Source organism: Pseudoliparis swirei, chromosome 17 (genome assembly GCF_029220125.1).
Source record: "Pseudoliparis swirei isolate HS2019 ecotype Mariana Trench chromosome 17, NWPU_hadal_v1, whole genome shotgun sequence".
NCBI classification, from domain to species: Eukaryota; Metazoa; Chordata; class Actinopteri; order Perciformes; family Liparidae; genus Pseudoliparis; species Pseudoliparis swirei.
In genome coordinates this window covers 9,184,702-9,195,385 of record NC_079404.1, presented here as the reverse complement: position 1 = coordinate 9,195,385, position 10,684 = coordinate 9,184,702, and the positions used below count along the sequence as shown (strand labels likewise).

Here is a 10,684-nt window from a genome sequence, read left to right as displayed (position 1 = left end):
GCAGCCGAATGTGGGTCAAACTCATGTTATCATGAATATAATGAACACACTGAGAAAATATGAACCATTAGGGGGATTTTTTTTATTTGAAGGCACAACATACACTCGCTACACAAAACACATGAATGGCATACGTGTATTAGTTGTTATAACATGGTGTGCTGTATAAGGCAAGTATTGTATGATCCATGTAAATGGCCCTTGAGTTGACTGAAATATGGTATTTCTCAGTGCAATATAACAGAACAATCAAGTAAAGCTAAACAAAGTGCAGCTAAATAACTTCAACTAAAGGAACACATTTGTGTCATATATTAAAGGTGAACTTTACATTAGATCTGTACTGCCATCTACAGGTCAAATAATATAACTACCAACGTAACTGAGTCGATCATTTCTTGTTAATCTTTGCTGAAAGATCCAGACAATCTATAAGACATCCCGTTTTAAAGCATTACAGTAACAGGCGTCTTCAGATGTCTACTTCTATGTGTTTCTTGGCAACAAAGCTTTTAGTCAAGAGTTTGAAATACTGATTGTTAGTAAATCTGTTGGAAATTATAGACAGAAAATCAAGACTGAAATGTAGAAAGGCTGAATCCACTTGCAACGAGGCACATTACAGCGAGTGATGTTTGTCATGCGCAGCCAGAGACATGCAGTTTCTACAGAGATGACAGATATATGTGGCACACTGACTGCTTCATACTGCAGGTTTGCATAGTTTATCAAATTTTCCGGGAGACACTTGACATGACTGCATTTTGTTTCTTACATAGGCCGAGGTGGGATGTGTTAAAGGTCGCTAAGGTTGACGAATCATTGGTTCTCCGGGTTCATAGCAATCCGCAGGCTCTGTGCCTTTCACCGTCTGCCTCCAGTGAAGAAGGCCCTCTTCAACAACACATTGTCAGGTAAAGCCACTGGCAAAACAAGCAATACAATTAGATGAACAGAAAGACTGACACAATGTATTGAGATGTTGTGTTTAAACAGAACTCACCTCTGTGACATTTATTTCAGCCTCTCCTGATCCCTCCTTGTCAAACTGCTGGAAAGACCCTGTTAAAAGTTTCACAATTAATACTTCTACTAGTATTCTGCAAATACACGGAATACATTTAGGATAGCTCCTGTGACATGAATACTCACTAAACATGGCTTCAAGCTTGACCAGGCAGCAGATGAAGTTGTCAAAGTCAACCATCTCGTTCTCTGCATACCGGGCCACCAGAATCTGGTTCAGTCTGTTATTCAGTTTAAAACCTGACACAGGATGACAATGTTAAAGAATTAAAGGACTTACACTTCATAATCTGAGAGTGTGTGTACAGCAAATAACTGGAATTGATAGTTAAGAGCATTATACCTGCTGCCTCCACAGCGAGACGCATCTCATATGAGCTCATGGCCCCTGACTTGTCGAGGTCAAAATCTCTAAAAATGACCTGCAAGACAGAGACAACATTTTTATAGAAATGTAAAGAATCTAAGTGGGAATACTGTTCCATTAACATTGTTATTATTTACCAGCCACTTTCGGATTTTGTTCCAGAGGATCTGGAACTCCACCAGCCCTAAACGGGCACTACCATCTTTCTGGTAAGCGCCATGTCAAGGGGTGCAACCACATACAAACATGCATGCTAAATGCATCATGTATCAATGGAACAACTGTTGATGCGCTCATGCCTGTTAACTAGATAGAGGATACGTCCATCAGGTTAATCATGGTCCTGCATGACTCCATACTGAAGCCATCGGTCTTTAGATCTTTGTCTGAAATCGCAGAAAAAGTCGTCAATTAAAGGCCGACGCCAGTGGAATCGAACATAAGGCCGAGGTCCAGAATCGCCCTTCCAAAGGGTCAGATCCTGCCCAATGGATGACTTTGTAAAGTGTAAAATTAGCTGAGAAGTCATTGCAACTCAAATGTGTCCACTGCTGTCCCGTGTTTCCAGTTGTAGACAAGAGATCAACGGAAATCTCAAAAGAAAGAAAAACATTTGGAGGTGTTGTTGTATCGGTTGGTATGCAATGATTGTACTGGTTTGACCCATTTGAGATCAAATCAGGCTGAATGTGGCCCATCCCGGTGAACACGCCACGGCAGAATGTAATACAGTTGTGGAATATATATTACGAACATGTACATTTTTCAGTAGCTAAGAATTGTAAACTAAAAGTAAACAGGAAACTCACGCCTGGAGACGACTCGGTTTAGAATGGTCTGAAGCTCGTGAATAGAAATCTCCATGTCCTGAAAAAAGCCACAGACGATAAGAAAAGAGAAAGAATTTTATTGACTTTGTTTTCCTCCCCATAAAAAAGGATGATGCCTTTGTGAATATTTAAAGCTTTAGATGTTATCTGGAATACCACCACAAATAAAAAAAATGATACCCCTATTATTACGACCATTATTATAATAAACAAATCATTTGAGTCGTGTCCGCCAGTATGAATGCAAATAGAGATGCAAAACGAGACAGATCTGTTTTTGAGACTTACCTCTCCTGCTAGCTGGGCGAACATGGACTTAAAAGAGTCATCAATGTCGTCTTCAGTTATTTCATCCTGGAGGAAACCACAAATATAAAAAGGTATTGGCTCATGATCAGAGTCCAAGTTATTTTCTACTATTCATAGAGAATAGTACGTAACATTTTAGTGTCTCACTGATACGTACATCATCTCCTAAATCAGCGGAGATTTCATCATCCAGTTCTCTGCGATGGACAATAACATATTAGCAAGAGATCATTTTACAAATTCTAAATACTTAAATCCCATGCAAAACCCCCACATACTGTGTTTCTGATTGCTTCTCAGTGAAGACTCTGAGGACAAAGTCAGCCTCCTGACTGGGGGCAAAGGTGGAGGGCACGATGAGGTACTCTCCGGGGGGCAGACGGAGCCGCGTGCTCACCTCTCGCAGGTTTATGAAGGTCTCAGAGCGAGCGCACGATGAATGTTTCAAAAAGAAATCTTTCTTCAAATGGACATTCTGGCAGCCTTTGTACTGTCGAAAGTAGGAAACAATACACGGGTTAAGGTGCAAGTGCATGTTTTTAGGTCAAGTTGATTGTCATCATATATACTACTATACACCTGGAAGTGAGATAATTATTCAGTTTTAACTAAGATGATAAGAAGTGCTGTAAGATATACATCAATTACAGTAAAAGGGCTGAAGATCAACAGTGTCGTGAATATAAAAATGATTGTTAGTAATTGATGCTCCGCCTACCTCTTCTGGAATCTGCGCAAAGGAAGGGGTGAGAAAAACATTAATGAGCTGAGGAAAAACTTCAAATAATAATGTAATGTACTGCAACTATGAGAAGGGCAAAGGGGACAACGCTGGTTTTCCATCTCTATTCTCACCTCATAAAGAGCAAAGCCGATAGTGTGCATGTCTTGGCCATGGCACCGGTATTTGCGGCGGTCCTTCTGCATGAGAGCTACTAGAAAACTGCACGACACCTCGTCATCCTCTGGGTCATCATCCTCCTCCAGCAACGTGATCTTGTACTGAGGGTTGATCCAAAACGTGTCTACACAGACGGTGCACTCGTGTTAGCCTGCTTCGTAGTCCTATCCATGTCAGTGTGTGCACTTGAAAAGGCTTTTTCTTTTCCTGTGACCATGCGGTTGTGACTCACTGGCATGGTTCCTGCAGCCTCCGGCGGTGCTGCCTCTTCTCCACGCGCCGTAGAACTTGTTGGTGTTCCAGTGGCCGAGACCGTCCTCGCTCAGAGCGTCAGGAGTCAAGTTACAGATCTCTAGCCGAGAAAACTGCCTTTTGAATTCATCGAAAGACATCCTGGGAGAGAGAAAAAAAAACGAACGCTACCTTTTTGGAAGAATAGTTTGACATGCTGGGATGAACCGTTCTTCACTGTCTTGCTGAGAGGAAGGTGACTGAGTGGTATCAATCTTCTCATGAAACTCGAACAGGCGCATTTCCCAAAATGCCAAACTAGTGATTTAAAATACCAACAGTACATTACATTGCTCCGTGGCACTACAGCACCCTTACCAAAACTCCCCGTCTTCCATCTTCAGGTGCAGATCCTCTTGTTCGGACGGGTCAATCTCATCCCACTCAGGAGAACTACACACACACACAACGAGACAAATAGACTGCAATGAACATTTAGAAAGGGACTTAACGCTCACAAAAGAAGACGGTAAACACACCAAAATAGGGATGGAAAAAATACTGAGCACACAAAGACATTTATTAACTCACTTGTCACTCCAGGCACCGGTCCACTCCACCTGACCCCAAGGATTACGTATTCGGATGAGGCGTTCCATGTTGCCTTGGAAATTAACCTGCATAACGCACAGTTATATTTCTGTAGCTGTAGTTACGGGCAACTGAGGACCATCAATATTATTTCTGAGGGGAAACGATTAAAGACAATAGTCATACGCAGACAGACCTCCTTCAGTCCAGTGACTGAGTAGGCGTGGCCCTTCACAAGCTTCTTGAATGTAACAGCTTCCATGTCGAAGGCGCTGGTGATCTGCAATGATATGAAAGCATGATCACTGCATTGAATGACGCGGAAATAAATAGAAAGGCTTTTAATGCTGTTGGTTTGCTCAAGGTGGTGCAACATTGATCCGCGTGGTGCTGTGCCAGCGTGTGCAGCACTTACATCGATGGAGCAGCCCAGCAGAGAGCCTCTCTTCACGGCTTTGCCTATTATCCTGTGCAGATCTTTGGGAGCACTGCGGAGCTCGTACATCTCAGACACACCACCTGTGAAGTCCTCGAACCCTTCGGTGGTGCTTCCTCCGGACAGAGCCTCGTAGGAGCCACTCAGCCTGAAGCCACAGTAAACACACACTTATGTCCTCCGATACACACCCATACTGAATAATGCATCAAGTGGGGAGGCTCTTTTAATACCTACTTGGCGTAAGCTTTCTCTAGGAGGGCACTCCAGAATTCGTTGCCCTCAGCAGAATGGACAAACATGAGCTCGCCGTCTTTGACAGGCAGTCTGTCGTCTATCACAACATCTACCCATTCGCCGAACTGCCAGAACTGCAACACGGAGCAACAATCAACAAGTCCATCAATATTAACGCTTGCCTTACTCTTGGTGGGCAAGTGGAGGATGATGTTGAAGTACCTGAAAGTGGAAGATTCCAGCATAATCATCTTGGAAGGACTGGCCATGAGGGACAACCCGGTGAAGAAGCCTCTCATTCAGGGTGAGAGAGCCGATGGCGGCTAAGAGCCAGCAGTCGCCTGCAAGGGAGATTTAACATTTAACAGTCTTTATCTAATTCTAATCTAATCTGTCTAAGTCTACTCAACATTACCAACAAGGGCTCACCCAGCGCTCCCTGACAGATGTCAGTTCTAGTGGCACCACCCACAATGAACTGAGGATCGTCTTTCAGTTCCTATGGAAGAAAATGAAATGTATGTGTGAAGCCGATCGAACGCATCAGTCTCCGAATTCAGAGAAGTCAACATGTTTCACAATCTGCATTAAAGGCGACACATCTTTCAAACCATTGCTATTCTTGCATCCAATGTCAACTTCCTGTGTCAGTGAGGCACTGTAAACAAATGTCAGGAGCAAGGGAGTGGTCAGGGAATGCCCCGCGATGCCAACAGCTGCCGTGGTCCGAGAGGTGTCTGTCCCTACATGATCTATTCTGTTGGGGTTTGCAGACGTGAAATAACAGAATGTCATAGGATATGTGTGTTTATAGGAGACGTCTGTTTATGTGATATGTTTCTCCGACAGTTAGAACCACAGGCTTGTTGTTGAGAAATATTTCATGAGCAGCAATCCAAAGAATGATGAGGTATTTCTACTTAATCATTTTTCTGTTAGATTTCGGGGAACCAAGTTATGGAATGACTTTTCCCACGTAACAAAAAAATGTCCTATGAAATGTTTCAAAAATTGCCTAAAAGAAAGTATTTTTGCTGTTTTGTAAGAGTTTTTTATGGCTTAGTGTTCATGTCTTTCTTGTTTCAGCTATTATATCAAAACGTTTTGCTGTTTCACTCATGCGGACACGGAGCATTACCATTGCTTAGAAAATGCCACTCCGGTATAATCCAATATCTCTGAATAAACCCAAGCCATGCTTACTTTCACATGCACACACACACTCACACACACTCACACATGCCCACACATGCCTACACACTCGATATAATTAGATTATTTTCCTCTTTTTTCTTTTGTTGTCTATCTTGTTTGTAATTTTGTAAAATGTTGAATATTATATAGGTGGAGGCTTCAAATAAGCCTTTTTGTCTCTTCCTGAACTGTGATATTCATTTATCTCTGTTGTGATTTTTATTTTATCGTTTGAATTGTGAAAACTAAAATAAAATATACAGCTTTAGGTTTAGAATCTGTCATAAAAACATATATCCATCTGTATGTGTTGTTGTGTGTCCTACTATCTGTGTTATGCATTGGTGGTCACCACTCACCGTGGGCCTCATCCACTCCACATCCCTCGTTTTGGAGGAATGGGGGGCGAGCTCCTTGAAGCCCAGGGATGGAGGCTCACAGGGGAAATAAGAGTCTTCGAACAGGCAGCCGGACTCCAAACATTCCTGCTTCAGCGCCTCGTAGTCCTGGTTGGAGAAGTGTATGGCCTGCTCCTTGGAGCCCATGCCTTCCGCTCGTAGCCTGTTGGCCTGTATGGTGGCAGACATCCCTCCGCTTGGATACATGCTGGCGTTAGATAAAAATATGGGGCTGTGAATGCAAAATGCTGCCTATAAATAGCTAACACGGAGGCACAGTCTTGTCTAAGGGTTACAGCACAGCAAACACGCGTGGAAGCGTGTGTACAAAGAGAATCATGTTTATACTAGTAAAGATTGATTTATTTTCTGCATTTGGATTCTACATTATAGTGAAAGAAAAATGAAAGCAAAATGGGCATTGAGGAAGCTGAGGTCAGGTCCCTGTACTCCATTTGATCATTTATGGAGTGAGTAGTTTTAGCAACCTGAGAGGAATGATATGTTCTACAATTACCAACAACATGATGCATATTTAAAAGAGATTCATTATTTTGAATCTCATTATGTTTGAGGCCGCAAAATTATGAAGAAAATAAAGCATTCAGCCTTTCCGTCAGCGCCCGTGCTCTCATGCCCATCAGTCGTTCTCAAGCTGCTGGCATGACAGCTGTGAGTGCCAACAATAGCTATGTTCATTGTTTCTGTTAATAATTATACTTTTTTAAATATAGCTTACTCTTGCTAGTTTCTCAAGAATACCAACCCTAGCTTTAATTGAATAAACAAAAACAAAAAAAACTCCAAGTAATTAAAAACAATGGAGGGACCTTGTTTTTGGTCACTGATTAAACTCTCCTCAGAGTGGGGGGCTACTCGGGGGGACTTGTGACCTCAGTATTTCTAATGTCCCTGAAAAAGGCAAAACCTGCAACGAATAATAGTACAAGTAAATGATCTGCGATAGAAATTTCAGTGAGAAGCCAACACAATGTTAAGCAGAGCAGAGAAATAATCGACGTACAGAAAATAAAAAACAGACAAAAGGGTATTTCTGAGGAATGCGAGACAAGACACCACCTTAAACACTACAAACTTTGCAGGAATAACAAAAGCACCTAGAAATATTATACCTTGTCTGTGCAGTCAGGCTGAGAGAGGGAGAGAGTGAGAGAGAGAGAGAGTGAGAGAGAGAGTGAGGTAATTCACTGAAGATTTGGCACAGTTAAAGAGAAAGTGCTTTCTTTGTCAAATCTTTTGGATTGCACTGCAGAAGCTTGTGCACCATTAATGGACGTTAGTGTTCACCACTCAGTGGGGGTGTCGTTATCCTCCTGAATGCATTTGCTTTTCCATGCCGGACAGTTTCACATCTCAAGGGAGGACATAATAGCTTTGAGGAAACCAGCGGTGAAAAGGAACCAACTACTCTGGCTGTTAGATTGAAAGTGTTTTCTTAGACGGTCCCTGTCTGAATCAATGAGTGTCCAAACTGGGACATTGGATCATCTTGTATGTCTCTCAGGCTCCACTGGACAGGAATTCTAATGAGCTCAATTCAGTTTTCAGTCAAGTAGGAGAAATACACGTGGATGCAGCTACAGTGGTGAGAGACCAGGAGATTCACCAGCAAGTTGTTGTTAAAATAGTTCTTTGGAAGGATGTGTTGCTGTGAAAAACTGACTATGCTTTTGATAGGAACAATTCTGCACGCAAGGACATTGTTTTAAAAGAGGCCCCCCAACTGAGGCCTCTTTTGCCTGGAATGTCCCTCTGCTCGGTCTAACAGCTAGACAGACACTAATGCTGGCTAATGACAGAAGGATATCTCTATTCTTCACATCAGGGAAAAGCTGATCCACGCAGTCCTGTGGAGATGATGTCATCAATAGGACGTCGACCTCAACAAAGCCCTAAAACAACCAACACACTTGCGTCCTCCCTACCCCGAAGCAGACAGAACTATGCTGCACATATGTTGGCTGCTTTTTTAATTCATTGGCTTGTTACTTGCAATAAAAAGCCACAGCATGTCATGCAGGCTTAGATTGTTTACTGCACCTGTTCAGTAGTACAGGGGGCCGGACTATTTATGCGAGGTGGCCTGCAGCCTGCCAGTTATTTCTGACAACAGTACACATTTTTACAACACAATCACACTCGTGTTACACCGGATGTCAAAGCTGAATTAAATCTGTGTGCCTGTCACCGTGTTTACTCGTATGAGTGCGACAGCGTGCCGTTTACTACATCCAACAAGCCGCACGGTGGCCTGCACGACAATAAGGAGGCGCTGGGTAATATCAAGATTGCTAAATGAACACGCTCAGTGAAAGGAAATAAACAAAACGTGTGCACTCACCCCCGGTATAAAGGCAATTAATGGCTCCTTCCAAATGGGTCGGAGAGTGATACTCGTAGAAATCCGTGGAAGGGGCCTGAGGTTTGGAAGCCGGGAGCGCAGGTCCAGGTCCAGGTCCAGGTCCAGATAAAGATCCAGGTCCAGCCCTCTCCGCTGCACACACATTGCAGGAAAGCCCCGCCCCTTCAGGAGGAGGGGCCACCGCTCCCACCAGCATGCCCCTCCGCACACTGCGGCTTAGGGCGCTGGAGACAAGCAATCTAAGACAAGAGGATTTGAAAATGTTATGTAAGATTGAGAATACACAATTCGTATGTATATTGTAATATATATTCTTTATATCAGTTAATAAGGTATTATATACTCACAGTAACACAATAATATACACTGTTCTTCACAAAGCTCAAACACAACAGGCTATAAGATTAACAACTATATTAGTCCATTGACAGTAAATACATTCATGAATATCATGTAACATGAGTAATATCATATTCAATTCAATTCAATTCAGTTTATTTGAAAAGCCCAATTTCCCAAATTACAAATTTGTCTCGGAGTGCTTTACAATCTGTACACATAGACATCCCTGCCCCAAAACCTCACACAGGAAAAACTCCCAAATAACCCTTCAGGGGGGGGAAAAGGGAAGAAACCTTCAGGAGAGCAACAGAGGAGGATCCTTCTCCAGGATGGACAGGTGCAATAGATGTAATGTGTACAGAAGGACAGATTTAGAGTTAAAATACATTCAATGAATGTGACAGAGTGTATGAATAGTTCATAGTAGGCATATTCCACGATGGAGACCTCCACGATCCATCAGGCAGATGGCGGTAGAGAGGCGGAGTGGACGGAGTCATATGCAAGATGTTATCTCTATGTTGTATGTTATGTAATGGCTTGGTGGGCATGGCACTGTGTGTTTGTAGCTATATGCTGTATGTTTATTGTAAACATGCATATGGGTCACCAAATATGTTTTGGTCGAAGGAAAAGAAGAAAAAGTCCACTTCAATCCAAAGAAGTGGCAACATTCTTCCTGTTACTATGTTATAATAATATTTATTTTCTTGAGTGCAATTTAGTATAATGCCCATAACTAGACGTATATTTTTTACATAAAGGTAAAGTAAAAATGCATTTAATATACAGAAGTAAACCTTTCCTACAAATGTCACACAAACAATTTAGTGTCACCTGAGAGATAATGTGAAGTTAACAATATAAAAGGTCAAAGGTCACCTAAGGAGAAATAAATATAGCTACAGATAGTACTATCCTTTGTTTGGTTATAATGCAGCCAGGAGTTTGTGTCATTCCATATAAAATGAATGCACATTTGAAATGTGATATTTGTTGAAAGGTTGAGTAGACCATGAATAAATAAATGTGGCCTAAATTTCAGTGTATGAGTTTTATTGAATTAAAATTTAAATTACTGTGAGTCATTCCCTCGACCAAAAGCCAGTGGGATTTTTGCAGAAAATAAGATCTGTGGAAAACAAATGTCAAGAGAATCTTCCCATATGAACACCACTATTATGATGTTTGAAGCGTGAATGCATTTAACAAAAGTAAAAGGCAAACATTAGGCTATAAACAAACTACACAACAGTCATATGAGCCTGAGTTTACACAAGGCGAACTAGTCGGCGTGATGATGGTTACGGTAGTCATTTAGCCACAAGCTTCAAAATTCACGAGAGGTATCTGTAGTGACCCTGTTGCCTATTAAAAAAAAGGTAACTGTGGTTGCTTGGAGGTTTAGTTTCGACGTGGGCAATACACAGATTCAATGT

General features: G+C 42.1%; 1 protein-coding gene across 2 annotated transcripts; it reads right to left on the bottom strand.

Moving 5' to 3' along the window:
• Positions 1-62: 62 nt before the first annotated feature.
• On the bottom strand, positions 63-8,875 carry LOC130207628 (calpain-1 catalytic subunit-like). 2 transcript variants are annotated; one of them, XM_056436297.1, is made up of 21 exons: positions 6,482-8,874; positions 5,358-5,427; positions 5,151-5,269; positions 4,929-5,062; positions 4,671-4,839; positions 4,452-4,535; positions 4,256-4,341; positions 4,043-4,117; positions 3,666-3,826; positions 3,388-3,557; positions 3,251-3,262; positions 2,811-3,022; positions 2,690-2,729; positions 2,512-2,577; positions 2,203-2,260; positions 1,715-1,779; positions 1,531-1,599; positions 1,370-1,448; positions 1,153-1,266; positions 1,004-1,062; positions 63-923 (listed from the first exon to the last, which is right to left on the bottom strand). In XM_056436297.1, the coding sequence occupies exons 1-21, from the start codon at positions 6,725-6,727 to the stop codon at positions 897-899; spliced, it is 2,115 nt and encodes a 704-aa protein (XP_056292272.1). In that variant the 5' UTR covers positions 6,728-8,874; the 3' UTR covers positions 63-896. The 2 variants fall into 2 exon arrangements, with proteins under 2 accessions (XP_056292272.1, XP_056292271.1); XM_056436296.1 differs by having other exon boundaries at positions 4,452-4,839; positions 6,482-8,875.
• Between the last annotated feature and the right edge of the window lie 1,809 nt (positions 8,876-10,684).

Coding starts and splice junctions, on each gene's coding strand:
- LOC130207628 (XM_056436296.1), bottom strand. CDS start 6,727: ATGTATCCAAGCGGAGGGATGTCTGCCACCATACAGGCCAACAGGCTA. Junction 4,840..4,928: donor CTAGAGAAAGCTTACGCCAA/GTAGGTATTAAA, acceptor CTGTGGCTTCAG/GCTGAGTGGCTCCTACGAGG. Junction 2,261..2,511: donor TCGCCCAGCTAGCAGGAGAG/GTAAGTCTCAAA, acceptor GGCTTTTTTCAG/GACATGGAGATTTCTATTCA.